We start from the raw sequence: 19,996 nt of genomic DNA, 5'->3' as shown, positions 1-19,996 counted from the left end.
AGGTTGTAAAAACATTGTCTTATTTAATCCACAACAGTGTCTTTGTACCCAGATGTTGTGCAAGTTTGGCCATTTTTTAATGTACATATCAAGACTGCTGAGCAAAAGTTGAATGTGAAAAAACCATTTTATATTGAGACTAAACTGAGTAAAAACCTGGGTCACTTCTGTATTCCATACAGTTTGTGTCCACTAGGTGTCAGACTGAGCCATGAACAGCCTGTACAGGTTATTAGACATTTCTGACTCGTCCTGTCGTTCATTATATGAATATGTATTTGACCAGAGAACATGGCGTAGCAACAAAACCCCTCTGATGTCCCTGCCCATTATGAGACTGGAACCAATAGCAGCTTGTGAAGTCCCGTAACATTTATATTCAACATGTACGTTTCTTTACCACTTTACGGATACTTCAGGAACAAATTGTGGATCTGAAATATTTGATCTTATACGCCACAACAAACAGAAGAACAGCATGATTTGTTATGATTTTATTGAACATAATAAAACAGTGGACGGGCTAATACACACTGTATACACTGTATTCCACTGCCAGTCTCGAAAAACAAATTCTGAATTATTCAATAAGTCGTCTCAATTGATGCACAAGAAAGGCCACAGGGAACGTGTTGACACAAAGAAGAACGAGGTAACACAAATGTATCTGAACAAAGCGGTTCTCCTTTGAAAGTCAGTTTGTGAGGGAACAATGGTGGGAAACACATTTTGGTACAGTGGAAATTTAAGGCAAGTATACATTCTGGTTTGTCCTTCAATATCTACAAGGCACACGCTCATCAAAGTCATTCCGTATTATATAATGCTTCTATAGACCAGCTCACAGTTTTAAACAACAATATAAAAGTTTATTTCCTGTTGCAGAATTCGCTAACAAACAGAAAATAAACCCGGGCCAATTCTGATTAAATGCTCTCTGCAGATCTCCTCCCTGTTGAACCAAAGTCTCTTTTTGTAGCGGCAGCTGTTGATTTTACCCTTAATGTCACTTTGACTCAATTTAACTGAATTCCGTCACTGCGTCATCATTCTGATGCACCTTTTAAAAGTCTAAGTCAAGTTGATAAAATCACACTCGTGGTATAAAAGCTACAGGACAGGATGATTCTTCTGTCTTTGGCATGAGTCTAGTACATCAGCAACCATGTTTGTTATATGTAGTCTACTATATATATAAATATCATCATCATCTCAACTGTCTAAATATATCGTAAGTACTTCATTTCATCTTCGTGCTGTGAATGATGGCATTATTTCACAAGAAAGCAAAGAAATACATGAAGTACTCAGAAACAACAACCATCCTTCCAGTTTGTCCATAGAATATAACTCACTGATTGTCATCATTTTTGCACCCTGATTAATCCCACTTTGTGCAAACATCTGCCCTTTGAGTGTGAGAGGACACTGAAACAAACAGCCTGCTTTAAACGAGCTTGGGGAGAGTCATTTATATTGTGCACAGGATGGTTCTTCAGCAAACATCTTCTGTATTACACAGAAGGAACGTCAACGCAGAGTTACATACGGGAGGCGACAGTGAGCGGCCCGGTGAAGAATGCAGCTGAACAGGGCGAGGATCATGTGTGCGCTGTGAACAATTAACGAGGGTGACGGAAAGAAAAGAGAGTGAATGTGCAGGTGTGTTTTGCTACGCGAGACTCCCAGGCCAGGACACCACAGTCAGTGTGACTTTATTCTTCTGCAGCTTCAGCATGGGGATGAGCGAGGCGTTGTTCATTCCCACCGTTGTGGCTCCATTCACCGCCACAATCTCATCGCCGCAGCTGGAGGGAACCACAGACCGTTAATGTTGAGAGGGATGAAAGGATGCCGGAGCTGATTACGTGTCGAACTGGGCTTCACTTACTTGAGGCGTCCGTCGAAGTGAGCAGGTGTACCAGGCACGATGGTTTTGATGAAGAAAGGCTGCTGGCCGTGGCTCTCCTCGTAGCCGCCGACGATACTGAAGCCCCAGCTCTCGTTGTTGGTCTTCTGCAGGACGATGTCCCGGCACCAGTGCATGGGGCTGAGACCAACAAAGGCACAGTCAAGAGTCTCTCACATCCAAATGAAGTGAATGCACTTGAAGTGGAGGAACAGAATTCAGGCTCTACCTTGGTAATCCCAGCCAGCGAGTCCACAGTGGTGTCCAGTTGAGGGCGTCGTCTCGTGGGTCGTCCGCAGCGTCCAGTTCGTCCTTGCTGGCAGCCTCGGCGTCCTCCTCCGAGTCCTCTGAGAGGGTCTGGATGACACGGAGCGCCACCTGGGCCTGAGCTGTCTGAGTCTTCAGCACAGAAATGGCCTCGTTGTAGGTGAACTGGGTCAGATCGACGCCGTTGATGCTCAGCAGAACGTCGCCTGAGGAAACACACGCGTGATGTTGTGAACATGGTAAAAGACATTTTATTTAAGAGGATCTCTGTTGTAAAAACAAAGTAGATGTCAAAATCAAGTTTTCTAAGTTCTGCTTCCAGCTTTTCAAATGTGAGAAGTGAAGTGAATATCTTTGGTCACGCAAAATATACAAAAGCCAAAATATAGCGGACATTTTTCACAATTTTATGTCATTGTATAGACTAATTATTAAATAAAATAAAAAATCTACAGATAATGAAAATAATAATTAGATGTAGCGCTCTCCAAAATGGAAAACATTACAAAGACAAACTGTATAAAGTATAAAGCTTTCAGTACGAGTTCCTTCTTCAACGTCAAAATCACACATCACCAGATGTCGCTTTGTACCTCTTTTGATGGTGCCGTCTCGGTGAAGACAGCCGACAGGCTGCACACTCGTGATGTAAACGGGCAGACGGCTGCGACAGTCCCTCCCCCCGGCGATGGTGATGCCCAGAGAGAGCCGAGGCTCCTTCTTCAGACTCACAGTCTTCTCCTGGCTGGAAAACCCACCTGGAGGATCCTTTAGGAACAATGAACAAATGAATACTAAGCAACGACAAACACACCGTAAGGAGTTGTTGCGTAATGATGGGAGGCCGTGTTTCACAAATTCTCCACGAGAAGTACAGTTTTATCTTATTTAGTTTGACACACACACACACACACTTGAGCCTCTCCAGGATCCTGTGACTTAATGGATTCCTCTCACAAAACCACTCGTAGAAACAAATGTGAAACATTTGAGAAGGAGCTGAGAGGTAAGGGTGGAGGTAACGTGTGAGGATCCACACTAAGCTCTCGTAGTGGACAAGATGTGTGGAAAATGACAGCTTCAGCCAGCCTCCTTGTTTCTCTGTGGAGTCTGTAAACCATCAGAGGGGAAGCTTGGGGAGGGGGAGAGGAGGGGGCTCTTCCTCCCCCCAGCAGGGAACCCATCCCCCCCCCAGCAAGACGAAAAGGCTCGACTCTGCAGGCGAAAGCTAACTGTTACCAGCTTTGATCCTCTGCCACCCAAAGAAACAACCAAAAAACAACAAGACAGTGGCCCTGTAGCGGCAGAGTGAGCAGCACCCCAGGCCTTTTGATCAGGACAGAGGGCGGCCCGGAGAAGGGCTTTCATCTCCGCTCACCGATGCAGGTGTCTGCTCTCAAAGCTTCTCACCCCTAACTGGGGGGGGGGGGGGGGTGCTATTCTTTTTACTGACAGTGTATGGTACAAGTGAGTGTGACTGACAAAGGAGCGATCGTCACAATTACACTGTGTAAACAGAAACATGTAACGTTTGTGAGGTACTGCGAAGCCGCTGGTCAGTGGTGTAAAAGGACGTTAGAATTCCAGCGGCCAACAGCTGGCAAGGGTCAAAATAAATGTGGGTGAAAATATTTTATTTTAAAAGTAGTTTTGAGGATTAGTTTGCGAGGAAGTTTCCTGTATTACCTTCATGTAGGTGGACCGGCGCCTGAAGTACTGCGGCTCAGGCCTCCTGTTTGCTCTGCTGTGTTGTCCCTCTCTGCTGCCTCCTCCTTCTTCCTGAGCGTCTGCAGGTCTCATCACCACAAAGTTCACACGCACCTCACTCGCCTGAAAGCACACACAAAAGGCAATTAATACCACAGCAAATACATATGGCTACTTTCCTGGCAGCCTTTGGATCATAATCATATCATATCATAATCATATATTATTTACAACTTTATTTTTACCCTGATAGCAGTGGAGTCTATGGCAATGTTGACCCATCGTTCACTTCTTCTTTTGAGCAACATATCTGGACCAGAACTATCCAAAAAGCCATGACCCTTTCTGTGGGTATTCATGGTCCCCAGCGGATTGTTTTAGTGAATATGGTGACCCCGTGACCTCTCCTTTACTGCCACTATCAGACCAAAAGATCCTAGAATTGTCATATTTGTTTGGTAAACTCATGCTCTTGAGAGATAAATCTTGTTCTGTTCAAAGGCCTTTCCCAATGCGCCGCGCTCAGCACAATCTTACATGGGTACAATTAGTCGCCCAACTGCTTGTAAGACTCATTGGTCGGCATCTTGTTCGCTCTTATTGATCACTTTTGCATCGTGTGATGTGATGAATGTTGCAACTTCTTGTTTTTTGTAATGCTACATCATTGCAAAAGTAATTGAAAGCAGCACTATTCTGAAAGTCTCTTTTTTCTACATTCAAGTGCTTGCGGGAAACTCAAACAACTGGTCGTAGGAAACTTACAACAGCCGAATCGTCTTTTTATGATTTAACTCCATAATTCACATTATCCTTTTTGGAATGAACATGTTTGCATATTGTTTGTTTTCTTCGTTTCTCAGCCTCGGTTTGATTTAAAGTAAGAAACAAAGTTAATCAGCACAATCCTTTCTGCCAACTATCAAACCAAATCTGTCTGTAATTCTTTAAATGTACCAACACAGATGAGTTCAAACTAGTTCATGCTCACAACTACATAATAACTACATTTCCAACATACCGAAATGAACTCTGGAAGAAAGGGAATCGGTCTTTAAACATAAGGCATGCTTTAGAAAATGGTCTTTGCTGCTGTAGAGTGTCACTTGTAGTTACTCTAGTTACCTGTATGATCTGGGCAGCGCTCTCAGGTGTACCGTGCCTCAGGTCGTGTCCATTGATGGCCAACACCTTGTCATTGTTCCTCAGTTTTCCGTCTTTGGCCGCTAAACCACCCGACAGCAGGTCCAGGATGAAAACCCCGCTCTCCTCCGATTTGCGGATGAGTTTGATGCCGAGCGGTTCGGTGCGCAGACTCTTCATTAGCGTCACCTGCAGGACCGTGCCGGGGTTGTGATTGGAGGTAGCGTTGCCGTGGGGACCGTGAGAGGGCTGGGAGGCGGTGGACGTGATGCAGGAGGAAGCGTGATGATCAGACCGCGGATCTCTCGTCTTGAAACCTTTCTCCTGCATGACAGTGAGCCGGAGGAGGGAAGGCTGGCGGAGCACTGAGATGGCTCGGGCGTGGGGGACTGAAGCCAGGCTGACATCATTCACCTGGCGACACGACAGAGAGAAGAAACAGCAGTCAGTGGTGCAGCGGCCTAATCGTTGCAGCACACACTGTAAGTGGATGCCGCCATGAAAGTTTTTTTATTGAGCAGAGAAGCAAGATGAACTCATTTTGTTTGTAATCAGGCCAAAGAGAGGAACTGTGATCAGAATAACCAGAACTAGAGCAGATACTAGTTACACGGTATCGTCAGCTTGCCCTTTCTGTTTATAATAGAAGAGTAAGATTGAGTCGCCGTATCTTTTTACATCCACCAGCTTTCCACCAAGCCCAAAAAAAAACTGCAGTTAATGTTTCACATCCTGAAGGCAGCTTTTGTTTTCATTTCCAGGCTTGGGATCGGTTGCCTTTGGAGGAAAAGCAACATTTTGGAGGACACACCGAAGCAGGGATGCCAGAGCCGAAGCTGAAACAGTCTATGAGCTCGGTTTACAGCGGTACCGCATTCCAGGAGAACCGGAGGGTAGAAACACAAGGAGGACAAGCGATAAGATAAGATAAACTTATTAAAATCTTCACTTAGATTCTCCTCTGAAGGAAAACAAATGTGTTCGATGAATAACATTTGATGACTCCAGGTTCTTACTTGGAAAAGGGAAGATTTGTGGATTTGGACTTTTGGTCGGACAAAACAACGCGTCACATTGGGCTCTGGGATACGGTCGTAAAAACTAAAGGCTCGATTGTCATGGAACTTGGCGAAGTGCAGTTAATTATGAATCCCACTGCATTACTTAACAAGACCCGCCCTGTGTCGCTGGTTGAGGCAAAGACGATTGGTCAAGGTTAGGCATTGGTCAGAGCAGTGGACCTGAACAAATACCGTGGCGAGCATGGACACCTGGCCAATCCTAGGGCTTGAATGCTACAGTGGGCGAGTGTAGCAAGGACACAAGGAAGACACTTAAGGAAGCGGCGTGGGCGGCGTTGTGCCCTCTAAGAGTGCCCCTCTAGTCTCCTAATAACTCTGGTTCGAAAACATCAGATTAAGTCCCCTTCATGTTTGAACCCTCTCAAACAGAAAGGTGCTGAAGTCGATCAGTGGCAACAACAACCGGGTAGAGCTGCTTACGCTGACCCGGGAATAATATTTACCACGCCTTGTTACCATGGAGCTAAAACTTGTTCGTCTTGAATATCTACCCTCCCATGCCCTGCTGCAAAGCACCGTGTTTCCGATGCCTTGAGAAGCGAGTGACGAGGTGTTTATGCTAAAATATTCTTAAGTGAACAGTGTCACGCTACGCCACCAGGATACAATGAAGACTTTCCTCGTTGGATTCCTGAGTCACTCTCACCTCTAAGATGTGGTCCCCCGGGGCCAGTCGGCCGTCACGAGCTGCTAGCGAGTCTCGGACAATCTCCTGGATGACTATGTTCCCCAGCGGTGTGTCTTTCCCCCCCACGATGCGAAGGCCCAGCTCCTCCTCCGGCTCCTCTCTGAACAGCTCCACCACGATGGACTCGGCCACCAGACTGGACCGCATGGGGGTGTTGTCTGGAGGGAAGAGGAACAGAGTGGAGTAAATATAGCTGTTTATACAAGCACACAGCCTTCCCCTGCAAGGACATTCACTAACCAAATAAAGTGGTTTGGATCATCTGTTGGCTTGTTTACAACTTATTATATCTGACCGCTTGTGTTTCTCTGGCCCCACCTGACTTCACTGTAGTGATGTCTCCAAGGACTATTCTGACGTTTATTGAATAAGCCGAGTCTATCTTGTTCCTTTCTCTTTACTGAATGCAAAGAAATAGATATTCCACCTTCTCATCGGACTCTCAGCAAAACAAACAAAAACAACAGTATTTACAGAATCTCTGGAGCAGAACTTTACCAGTAGAGACATGCACACATGCTGAGTGGACCAATACCCAGTTTTTGAACGTGAGGGGACTACTGTTTTTACAGTACACAGTGGACAGCGACGTTAGACAGGAAACAGAGTGAAACACAATGGACCTCAACTTCTAATCATCACAATGACATCGTTCTAACACTCTGAAGTATCTCCAACGTGGTGTTGATCTGAGCGAACACTCAGACCAGTAAGATTTGACATGCTGCAGCTAACTCCTCCGCAGTGCCACCAATCGTTTTAGTCCCACAAACAGAACAACGGCATGAATTCAGGAGAGACCTCAACCTAAATGAAGCAACCTGCTGCGATTTTAATGCTAAATAAAAATATTATTTCAACAATCAATGAACATAAAGCTTCATTGCTCGTTGTATTTTCAGATTTTAACAGCATACAGGAGTAATCTGATTAAAACAGAGATTATGGCGATATAATGGAAACTCCTCTGCGGACACTGTTTACCAGTTGCCTGGCAACTATGTTAGATTGGAATTTTGCCCCTGGTTCTGGCTTGCAGGATGCTTTGAAGGAGATGAGACCATCTGGTTAGCACATCTGTGAGCTAATACACGATCCTACAACCTGGCTGATGATTCACCTGTGACGGACTCAGAATCAAAACCTCGAGGCTGAAAACATCACTAATTCCCGTCTGTGTCTCGACACCCACGCACGCTGAAAGGTGACGGGCACAATGATTTAAGTTTTCTGCAATCACTATTTCCATTCAACCTAGAAACTTCTATAAACATTATTCTGTGTCAAAGAGTTTACCAACCGCCATCATTTGCATAGAAGTGGTGGTTTGTGGGTACAAAGAAAAAAGTTCTCGTTCTTGTGCTGAAAACAGAGTGGCTGATACAGTGGTGGCTGTAAGTAGCATAAAATGACTCCATACCTTCCTCACTTTCTTCATAGGCAGGATTAATCAGCCCGGGCTCAGGCTGATCTCTGGTGGGATTTCGGGACTGTGTTGTTGAATGTTTCGCATCACCAGAAGACTCCACGTCACCCTTACGCCCCTTTAGCTCGTTCCACGAGGGCCTCTTCCTCTTCTCTGCTTCCTCCCTCAGTCTCCTAAAAACAGGACATCTGAGGAAAGATAGGAACATGGAGGAAACTGGTAAAGAGAATGACACGGCTGATAATCGACCAGTGATTTTTAAACATGCAATCTTTATGAGGAAATTAGAAGGGGGTGTTCTTAAATGTGCCAGAGATGAATGAACATAAAAAGATGGAGGTTTAAAAGTGTTTCGAGAGGGCAAAGAGGAGACAAGAAGAGAGGATTTATGCACAGTATTCAGAGGAGAAGCCCAATGCCGATGAGTGGACAGTTTTACTGCATTGCAGTGTGTCTGGGTGAGACAGGTTCAGTCTGATTAAGTCAGTCAGAGTGCTGGGACTGCTGCTTGTTCTTCATGCCTGAACTTTGCCTCCTCATTGTTTGCTCAGTGAGGCTGCACCGGACTATCTGCCGGCCACAACTGACTGCGTCATGGCTGGCCACCAGGATGATAAGCACCACACCGGCCATGTGAAAAACAAGTCGGCTGACCCGCACATCCCCTTGAGCTCAATAATTAGCAGTTTCTGCGTCAATAGAGGGACTGAGCTACCAGGAACACAGCTTCAAGAAGAGGAAAACACAGCCCGAGAGGGCATGAAGAGGAGGACAGTTAGATATTATGTTTACCTTAAAGTGGAGACACGTGCATGCAGTATATGTGTATGGGGGTATCAGAAGTTTAATACACCGTACAGTAACATTCTTCCACTTTGAGGAATAGTTTGACAATTTGGGAAATACACTCGTCAGCTTTTTTGCTTTTGTATGTGCGTTAAATACTAAAGTATAAGCAAGTTGCAATTTTTCATTTTTACACTTCAATTATATATGGATTAAACATAAAAGATGTGTGAATTTAAGAGGTGGAGGTAGGCAGACAGAGCCAAACAAAGGTAGACATCTCCCCATGCGTCCAGCCTTTATGCTGAGCTAAGCTATCTGGCTGTAGCTTCATGTCAAACCAACAGATATGATAGTGACATCAAACTATTCCCTTAATGACCGGTGATATTATATTTAGCATGCCCGTCTAAAATCATACACATCGTCGTGACCGATCATTTCAGCCGTGTGAAGGTTTACCAATATCCACTAAAACTGCCGTCGTGACCTGTCAGAGTCTTACCTGTTGTGCAGGTGAGGCTGCAGCTCGCAGCGCTGCATCTGCTGCTGACACTCTGCGGAGTGGGGACACATCACAGTCAGCTTGTCCAGCAGGTTCCTGACCAGCAGGCTGGAGGGACGGCATTGATGCAACTGCAGCCGCAGGCGGTCCACGGGGCAGAAGTCCTGCTCTTTCAAGAAGTTGCTCAGGCAATGAAAGCAGTACGTGTGGCCACATGGGGTGTCCATAGGTCTGAGGAGGGGCTGCAGGCAGATGTGACAAACCAGTTCATCGTCCACCTCATCCTGGTACTCATACAGGTGGCAGTCCAAGCCCTCGTGCTGCTGGCCACACTCCTTACACACCCGCGCCCACGACAGACCCGCGGTGCTAACGCTGCCTGCGACTTTGGTTTCTGTTGTAGCCATTGGCTGAAGAAGATCAGTCCGAAATTCTCTGGAAATGATCAGCGCCCTCTTATATCCTTAAAAGCGTGTCTGGTCATACATCTATGTCTGCATGTCCGGAGCTAAAAATCCATCCAAACTGTGAAAATGAAACGATGATCCAGAGTCTTCAAGTCTTCATTTTGATCTTCTGTTGAGAGAGAAACACAGATTGGTCTAATGCAGAAGTTGGACTGTTCCTCCTCATACCGGCCAGCTCCACAGGAAATTACAAATCCACAGAGCAGCAGCAATGTGGCAGCAAGCTGCAGCTGCTTCCTCTCAGCTAGTTTCCTGAGGGACAAAAGGAATTCTCATCTCAGCTAAAAGTCAGCGCGCTCCACACTGAGAGGGCTAAACTCTGTGAAATGAGTCAAGAGAAAAAACCTGACGAAAGTCAAACCCCTGCGAATGTGAAGGAACAAAGGCATGGCACTACACCGCAGTAAGGATTTTGAATGAACTGGGCAGAAATGCAACCCCCATCACTAATGACCCCTTGCTCTCAATCGGCAGTAGTCTCCATCCCTTTGTGCGGCTCCTAATCGCCTTTAATTCTCTCATGAGGAGAAAGCTGATTAGCATCACATTCTTTGGGGAAACTTTTGGCCAGTTATGAACAAATATATTGACACATCATGAATTACACCAAATACATTACGTTAGATCTCGTAAAATCTAGCTTGTAAGATGAATTGCAGCCATTAAAACAGCATGTGTGAATTTATTAACTGCTCACTGTGGTTCGAAGCAAAAAGTGCCATTTAGTTGCAATTTGTAGCTTTCGTACGACAGGTTATATGTGCCTCCAATACATTAAGGAGTTTTGTGCTGAACACTTTCACAGACATCATTTTCAGAAGACTTCATGCGTTCAAAAATGAACAAACACCTTGAGATGCACGACTTTGTCCTAAAAACACAAAGGAGTACAGAAAGATATTCCCTTGCACATTACCACATACAAAAATAAAACTAAAACAAAGCCTCTACAATGAACTCACTGCGTTTAGTTTCCTCTCTCTCTGTGACCCCAGTCCAAGACTTCAGTCACAAAAAGACAGATTATCTTTAATGATGTTGCCTTGGAGCGACTCACCCGAGCTGATACCTTTGTTGTCAAGCGCCTCGTAACCACTGCACGCAAACACGAGACTCTAACCTCACAGCTGCCTGAAGCCTGAATGAAACCAGAGCCCTGCCTCTCCAGCAGCACACCGTCAGAATGATGTGTGTGTGTGTGTGTGTGTGTGTGCGTGCGGACACATATTTGTGTGCATGAGCTCTGACTGCACCGGTGTAAGTAATGCAGTGCTGGTGTAACTAGGCAGAGTGAAAGGAAAGTGTGTGTACGTGTGACTGTTTGGGTGTGTGTTGAGGGGGGGGTGCTCAGACTGCTGATGTTGCACTACTACAGGTAAAGTGCTCTCAGTAGCTCGACGACTGATTGCATGCAAACACATAACACACCTGAAATATATGTGTGTGTGTGCGCACGCCTTTCAACATACGTGCACACTGGCGGAGGTCACACAGGCCTTCTTTCTCTCTTTGTCTTCGTTGTACGAGTGATACCTCGTCCTGTAATGGATAGGGGCTCATGGATCCTGTAGCCCAGAGAGAGGGAAGCACAGTAGAAACCAGGCTGTGCTCCATTTATTTGGAAATCAAATGATGTGGTGCAAGAATGTATACCCAAGGTGTATTATTTGCTCTGTGATAAAGTGGCGTGCACTAGCTGGGAGTCACCGAGAGCACCCGACGGTTTCCACTGAGGCTGAAGCATGTCTTCATTAGATCAGAGGTCATCTTCACAGGAAGACATACAGCGACCCTGGAGATGACCGGTACCCTCCTGGTTACCGGGTCTGAAGAGGGCTAAGGGATAAGTCAATCGATTCAGTGAATCGATTAGTTGATTTATTGTTGACAGCCTTTTAAATGCAAGCGTTGCTGCTTTTCTCTGTTTTATATCAAGTGAATATTTTTAGGTTTTGGACCCTTGGTCGATCACCTTGGTCTGGGTAAATTATGATGGGCATTGTTTCACTATTTTTGGAAATTCTATGGGCCAAACGATTAATAGAGGAAAGTAAGTGTTGCAGCTTTAAACTGAATATCTTTGGGTTTTGAACTGTTGGTCAGAGAAAAAAGGCAATCTGAGGACATCCCCACGGGACATTTTTCAGTCATCAGTCATCTACTGCTTCAAGAAAAATCCTCTAGTCTTGAGTTTCCCTGAGAAAGTCTGTCTCTATATCACCATTAATCTACCTCAACATCACAAGTACATGTACCAAATTTAATCCTAATCCTACACTGGAGCGAGGAAATGATTTCACAGGAATCCCACACTGAAAGAAACATTTTAGACTATTGTTAAAGTTCATGTGTGTGAAACCAACACCAGACAGCTTCACAATAGGCAGTAGAAATGTTTTTACAGGGTTAGAGAAAACCAAAGCCGCTCAATACGACCAGCCTGCCTCAAAATGCCTTGTAATCATGCGACAGCCTGAGCTTTTAGCGGGAAATGTCCGTGGCCCTACAGTGTCCTCCAGTCTCCCAGAGGATTACAAGAGGTGGCAGTTCCCTCGAAGCTGAGCCAAAGTCACTCGCTTTGATCGTCGATATGGGTGAGTCACATGTGCGGTCCGCCACACCCTCAGCGAACGCAGGTGAAGCCTTGCTAGACAATTCATTTCTCCATGAGGCCATGAGACAGGAGGCGTGTCTCGTCTACCTCTGTCTTACAACCAACGTCTGGTACTAACCACCACACCGGGAATAAATACAGAAAACAAAAACGGGAGAATGAATCAAATTGCTGCCCAGAGGTGAATGAGAGTTAATCATCAGTGTTTGAGTATGACATAATCAAGTAAAGAGCTCCAACACGTCTAAGATTAAACTTTTATGGCATCAATTAAACACTACATTCAAGTTACATGGATATTTTCTCTAGTTAGTAATTAAAATAAAATACCATCTATTTATCTATTGAGAGCGCTGCTTGAAAATTATGCAACTGGTGTAGAAACAACATGCAAAGTATCCTGCTGTGAATACAAAGAACAATATTTGCATTGTGTATCTATATGCAGGGAATCCTGAACAACACAAATCCTCTGAGTGACATTAAAACCTTTATTCTCCAAAGTGTTTTCCACTCCAACTTCACACCAGTTTGTACTTTCACACAACCAAACCAGTTGGATTGTCAGACTCACGCGTGGTCTGGTACGAGCGTCTCGCCCACACGTCACAAGCGGAGGTTAAGCTTATATTCACGGCCTGCCTGCACATACCAAAACAAACACCACCCGTGGTATTCACTCATCATCAGCCATGGATGTTACCTTCGTATGCATGACCCTCTCTGAGCAGGCCTCTCTCCCTGCAGGAGCCTGGTGGGAGGAGTCGGGTCATCAGGGAGCTTCAGCGCACCTGGTCTGGCTGCAAGACTATAAAAGCTGGTGGCAGTCGGTCAATCGTTCTCTACCCCTGGCTTGTTTTGTTACATGTAGTTTATCGCCACACTAAGCTCTGTAAACTACACGTCTTTTTAGTTTACAACTCATGTGCGGGTTCCCCTCCTTTGTCCAGCCTTGAGCTGGGTTGTGACAAATTGGGAGGCTCGTTTGGGATCAAATGAACCACTTTGGTAAGACGGAGTCCAGGCTGTGTGGTCATTTTCACTGGTGTGGTTTGTGGTGGTGCTACCTCCTGTGACTATGGGGGTTTGGTAACTTGTATGTAGAGATGTGGGCTCCAAATTGCAGACTGTGCCTACTTTAAAATGCAAATGTGGGGCGTATCGTGAGTTTTGGTTTCTTACGAGGCAGAGCAATGTTCCACTCTTGTCCTTGAGTCTTTTTGTTACGTTACTCAATTGTGCATTTTGTGTCTTTTCTTTGGTTACTGATGTTCTCCCCAATTTAGTTTGTTGACTTTATCTCCTACAGTGGCAGTAAAAGCGGGTACAGCTGTGCTCTGGATCATGTCGGTGGCTTTCTGGTGGTAACTCCACTGCAGGGACATTCTGAACACACTGGTTTCCAGTGAATAGGAGCCCACCTATCAGTCACTACCTGAAGACGAGGGTTGGGCTTTCATAGTTGGCAGTATGTCAGATGGTTTTAGATTTGTTTGATATCTGGTTTGGTTAAGTTGCCTGCCTCTCTGGTAGTGTCGTGGGGCTGGCCTTGACACACACTATGGTCTTGTGCATTGCCCCACATGTGTGGTTTTGCTTTGCCTTTAACCACTATAACCATGATTGTCCCCCTCTCGTCTAAAGATGCTTCCTTCAGTACAAAGGTTGCAGATATGAGGGTCGATAACCTGAAGTTTGTTTTAAAAAGGACAAGTTAAACTGGTGGCATCTCCCTCTGGTTTCCACTCTGTATTGTTACATTTAGTTTCTTTCTACAAATGTCCCTGTTATTTAAAATATACTTTAGTTACAACTCATGTGTGGTCTCTCCTCTTTTGTCGAGCCGACTTGGACCTCACACATGCACATGCATAAATGTGCTTTAAATTCCCATGTTTGAAGACTCATCTTTGAAGTAACTGCACATAATCGCAATAGATGTGGCCAATTTTAACATTTGTGGCTATTTTTAAGCTACCCCAATACTAAAGTACAAACTAGGTATGACTGTCTCCTTGAATAGACACGGACATGTAAGAAGCATTGTAAAATTAAAGCTGGTGGAAAAATATGACTTGCTTTTACGTGTGTACTGTATATTTCCATATTTATCCACACCCTACATAACCATAATTGTCTGTGTGCTGTTAAACATGAACAGACTTTTCTGTTATTACCGGTAGTCACATCACACCACTGTTGCCATCTGACTTTGTCTTTAAGTACTCAGTTTGTATACCTTTACGTTCCCCATCACGCGATCAATACAGACTTATCATATTTATAAACTGATGTTAAACATGTCATCAGTAACAGCATTCTGACAACGAAAGTCAAACCTGTGTCCAGATGAAGTAACCTTGAATAGAAATGCTCAAAGTACTTGTGTAAATGTACTTTGCTCCCCATCACTGACTGTAACCATTTAAATGTAATATGTCCAGGTACTCTACAGAGATACCCTTCAGTACATGGGGGGGGGGGCAGCCACTCAATAACAGCAACAAGGACATTTGTAATCACTTTGCCTGGATGTGTGTGTTGTCACTGGGACCATAAATAACTCACTGCCCCCCCCCCTTCTTGTCAGCTCACGACTGCTGGTTTGGTCCTAATCACTCGAGCACGATGTGACAGATCGAGATGTCAGAGGTAACGTCGGTTAGCCTTCACAGGTATCAACGGTTAAACGGTTAAAACAGCCGTTAACATGGCTTCACCTTCAGCTCGTAACCTGCGGAGACAGCGCTAACTGCTACACACCTTGAGCACAATAACTCACTTTAATGAGTGAACGTGTGCCTCTTAATACGTCTATATTCAACCGTTAAACACATATTACATGTTAACGCAGCCGTGGTTGTCTGGTTACATATAAACGGGACAGAATTGGCTCACGTGGAGACCGAAACTCTCCTTACCTGTGTGTGAAGGTTGTTTTCCGGAAGCAGCTAGCTAACGTTGACGTATCGCTAGCTTGAACAAAGAACACTGTGAACTCTGAATATAAAACAATCTCTACATTAGAAACACTGCACAGCTTCTTCTCCGACGAGGATGTGAGACTTCTCTTTTTTACCGCAGTGCTGTGGTTGAGTTCTCCCCGCCTAATGTCCCCCAGGTGTGGTTCAACCTACCGGAGACTGGGCGACTTTCCCAGTTTCGAGCAAACATACTTGGAAGCCAAAAAAAAAGGCTGTTCAGCCGCACAGGAAGAAGTCCATGCAGGTGAACACGCAGTACTGCTGTTACTGGATCTATCCAAAATGGGGGTTTCAGTCACTTATAACAGATTACTCCCCTGTCTCCAAAGTAATGAATAACCGATACAATCTTTCATGCAGAATTGTACATTTAAAAAAAAAGTACTTTACCCAAATGATGTTGCATGTTTTATTCTGCTTATAGTCCTGCAATCAAAATGTTACTTAGGCTACTTATGTCAAAAGTATTGGATTATAATGGTGCATTAATGTGTACATCACATTGATGTTGCAGCTGGTAAATTTATTCTAGTTACTTTACTGCGTATTTTAACCTATAATAAGTTAATTTAAATGTGCAAAAAACTAAAGCTATGAAATGTAGTGGAGTAAAAAGTACAATATGGGGAGTTGTGCTTGAGTAAATGTACTGGTTACTTTCCACCACTGCTTAAATGACTGAAGTGCTGATTACAATCATACTGTCCAATTTCTATCTTCCTGTAAATTATTATTTGTGTAACAAAGAGCAACTCAATATTTTACAGACTTTGTTTTGTATGTAAAATCTTAATTTGAAAAATAGTAACACAATGCTGTCAAATAAATGTAGAGGAGTAAAAAGTACAATATTTCTTGCTAGACTAAACTGTAGAGTTATTCAGCCATGACGCAATAAAACAAGAGCTTTGGAAATGACATGACATGCAGTAAGTGACATACTGGAGAGTTGTCTGTGACAATACTTTTTACATACACATTTTATATATTAACATACATTGTTTGAAGTGATACAGTCCAGTTATACAGAGTGAATAATCACATATTTTGTAAATGGCAGACATATAAGCAAAAAAAAAACAAAGTAAGCTCTTCAGCTGTGATTATTCTGAAACAATTTGGGGTGTGTTTATCTAACTGTATAATTGTAATCAGCTCTTTAGTCATTTAAGCAGCGGTGGGATGTTCATTTCCTCAAGTGCTATACATACATAAGTACAAGTTTGAGACAATATAATGAACATAATGAGTACTTCTCGTTTTACCACTTTTACTTGAGCTTTTGAATGCAGAGCTTTAACTTGTAACAGTGTATGTCCACATTTACTGAAGTAAAATACCTGAATTCTTCTTCCACCACTTCATTTAAGTCACTGTAAACACAGTTGAAATAGTTTTTCAAACGTCCTGTCTCATCAAAACATCTGTAAGTGAACACCTGGATGACGCTGAATAGAAAAATACCTCTATAGTTTTGGGACTGTGGCAGTTAAAAGGACAGTGACACGCGAACACTCGGTGTAAAGCACCATACCCCCTGCAGAATAGAAGGGAAGTCGCTGTGCCATAAAACCTCTCTGTGAAAGCCTGTTTCCCCCAGGATTTATAGCGGTGGTCGGAAACCTCAATACAAAGTGACATTTGCTGATACAAGCTCACAGACTGAGACACTCCATTGTGCCAATACAGAGGTCAATTGGTCTGTATTTCATAACACAGCCAGCAGTTTAAGATGTTTTCCTATCGGTATTTACTGAATTATAGAATTAATGGAAAGTTAAATGATTTGCCTCCTGCTTGAATAAAACAGTAATTTATATACAGAATTCATTGACCATCAAACAACAAATAATTTCCAAAAAATGAGCCAAAAATGTATTTTTCGTAACGGAATAGATTTGAATGCTGGTGAAAAGATTTAAGACGATACAGTTTTAATATTTCATTTAAATTATAAAATAAAATGATTACAAGTCACAAGTTCTCAACGGGTTTCAGAACTTGTGACACACTTGATTCCAATAAGGAAACATTTTAGCACAATTAAATCATTCTAAATCAGTATGAATGAATAACATTGTTTTCAACAAGTTGACAGCTCAATGGTTGCTGACAGATGTGGACTGGATGTGAGGATTTCCTCTGACTTCTATCAGCATCGATGAGAAAGAGTGACACCGTGTGTTCAGATGAGGTACCATATGATGCTTGAAATGCTCAGAACTGTAAGCATTTAATGGCAATTTATTGTGGATTGATTTTACTTGGCAGAGTAATGAATTCATTGATTATGAGACTGAAGTTAAGCTTTCACTTATAGTAACATCAGAAATTCCAATGACTTTGCCGATTGAAGATGTTTTGTAGACGTCTGCTGTGTGTAACCGTCTTGTGGTTGGCCTTGGCTGCCTTTTTTCAGTCTAGTTTAATTCACAATGTTGATTTTGGTCGTCTTCTGATGGGAAACTTGGAAATGGGGTGAAAACACAGGAGACAAGATAAACACTGAGCTACAATACAATACATCCTGTAGCTCTGTCTCTCTCGCACACACACACACACACACACACACTCTGTTTGAGCTGCGGTACCAACAAACAAGAAAGAGGCTGTTTGTCTTTCCTGGGATCAGTAAACATCCTCAACACAAACAAGTTCCTCTGGAGTGAGAGAGGAGAAACTCACACCGTCAGGGCAGCTGCAGTCTCACTCCAGCACGGCCTTTGATGTCCTTCAGAGAGAGCTGATAATGAAGGCCCCTTACATCTTAATTCTTTTAATTGGAGCGTGGATGTAACAGGTTGCTGATACTTTGCTGTCGTTGTCTTGGCTTGATGTGAACTAAGGATGAAAAAAGAAATCATATTTTTGATTTTCAAGTTGTGAGGAGAAACTTGGTTCAATTTGTCTAAAGAATGATACCTCTCCTGTTGGCACTTACTATAATACAGACAACTGAAAATAATCCAATATTTTAGTTGTCGTTAACACATCCCACAGAAAGACCAAAACCAACTGTCTGACTTTATGTCAGACAGACTGAAAGGGCTGGGCACTGTAGTTTATAGTGAACATTACTCAAACAGGAGTAAACAGTGCATTTTTTGGGGGACTATTGTCCGCTGCAGGGTGTTATACATTTGGTGAGTATTTTACTGCAGCAGCAAGATGTTCCAGTGGATTGACTCAAAATAAAGTCATTGTGATGAAGGATGTCAGCCAGTGTAACGGCGCGGCTCATTGAGATTCATGGCACAGAGAAATAGCAGACTTTAGATACAAAGACGATACTTTAATTTAAGTCTTCTTCATCCGATTTATTGAGAAGTAAAAAAGGTTGTAGAATGTCATCAAACATGTCCTTAAACTTCAAAGTACTACATCTCAATGAGCTGTGTTTTGGTGAAAGAGAGCGAGGCTTTAGATACAAATAGATGTGTTTCAGATCTTTTGTTTTTAACTGTTGCTAAGAAACCAAGGACACTTAAACGCTGCAGCAGCTTGCTAACCTCCCCTCTGGCCACACCAGGCTAAAAAGAGTCCCTCCTCCGTCTTGCCCTGGGTGAGACAGCAAAGCATTTGGTTCAGGCCACAGCTTGCACTGCAGCCTCGGGTCCTGTCTGGCCTCCACATGATGCCTTTAATCAGTGACTTTTGAGACAAAAACACACCGAACCACACTGACATTTACGCTTCTCTTCAGAGGCCTCACAGTCAGTTGCTTCAACATAGAAACAGATTTAGGGGATTGGCTTGAGCAGAAATAAGGCATTACTTGTGCTTTCTGGTTTTAAAATAGACGCTAAATGTGTAAAGAATGCTGCTACAGTGTGAAATCCAGAGGGCAACAGGTTTTTGTGTTTGAATGTGTGCATCAGTAGAGTCTTTCCAGTCTTCCCTGTGTAAATATGCTCAGCCCCAGATGATCTTCAAGGGCTCGCTTGTTTGTACCTGCCGTGTCGTTCTGCTCGTCCACCCAGCATGACACCCTGTAGCCCAGAATCAGCTCCTCCGAGATCAAAAGACCGTGGTGATTCTTATCAGATAATATTCTTGTCCACCTTCCCTCCCCTTTGAGTCCAGCCTCCTCACACTGTTGACCTGAACCATGCACACTGTTCCTTACGGCCCTTTGGCCTTTCCTCTTGTTATCACCATGATGGCCAGGCCGTGATAAGGCAGGTCCAGCCTCGGGATAGAAGGAAGGTACTGTCCGCTCTTCTAAAACTTCCCAGTTGTGTAACTCGGACACTTCAGGGCAGTAAAGAGGTTATCTCAGCCCTGTGGATGCGGTACGGTGTTTTATACACTCGTAAAAATGTGCAGGTCAGATATCTCTCGCCATGCAAATGATAGTAACAATAAAAGTGTTCTGATTTGTACATTGTAGATCAATTTAAGTGTCTACACAGAAAAAA

General features: G+C 43.8%; 1 protein-coding gene across 3 annotated transcripts; it reads right to left on the bottom strand.

Annotated features, from left to right (window-relative positions):
• Positions 1–525: 525 nt before the first annotated feature.
• On the bottom strand, positions 526–15,644 carry lnx2b (ligand of numb-protein X 2b). Of its 3 annotated transcripts, none has more exons than XM_079269043.1 (10): positions 15,516–15,644; positions 9,514–10,089; positions 8,217–8,410; positions 6,755–6,954; positions 5,009–5,440; positions 3,863–4,006; positions 2,770–2,944; positions 2,139–2,382; positions 1,892–2,050; positions 526–1,808 (listed from the first exon to the last, which is right to left on the bottom strand). In XM_079269043.1, the coding sequence occupies exons 2-10, from the start codon at positions 9,918–9,920 to the stop codon at positions 1,673–1,675; spliced, it is 2,091 nt and encodes a 696-aa protein (XP_079125169.1). In that variant the 5' UTR covers positions 9,921–10,089; positions 15,516–15,644; the 3' UTR covers positions 526–1,672. The 3 variants fall into 3 exon arrangements, with proteins under 3 accessions (XP_079125169.1, XP_079125170.1, XP_079125171.1); XM_079269044.1 differs by lacking the exon at positions 15,516–15,644 and adding an exon at positions 11,038–11,119; XM_079269045.1 differs by lacking the exon at positions 15,516–15,644 and adding an exon at positions 10,943–11,043.
• Positions 15,645–19,996: the final 4,352 nt, after the last annotated feature.

This window comes from Melanostigma gelatinosum (genome assembly GCF_949748355.1).
Source record: "Melanostigma gelatinosum genome assembly, chromosome: 5".
Classification (NCBI taxonomy): Eukaryota; Metazoa; Chordata; class Actinopteri; order Perciformes; family Zoarcidae; genus Melanostigma; species Melanostigma gelatinosum.
Note: the sequence above shows the minus strand (reverse complement) of the source record. Positions and strands in the feature narration are given on the sequence as shown.

Coding starts and splice junctions, on each gene's coding strand:
- lnx2b (XM_079269043.1), bottom strand. CDS start 9,920: ATGGCTACAACAGAAACCAAAGTCGCAGGCAGCGTTAGCACCGCGGGT. Junction 2,051..2,138: donor CGCTGGCTGGGATTACCAAG/GTAGAGCCTGAA, acceptor TGTTGGTCTCAG/CCCCATGCACTGGTGCCGGG. Junction 1,809..1,891: donor CACTTCGACGGACGCCTCAA/GTAAGTGAAGCC, acceptor GGTTCCCTCCAG/CTGCGGCGATGAGATTGTGG.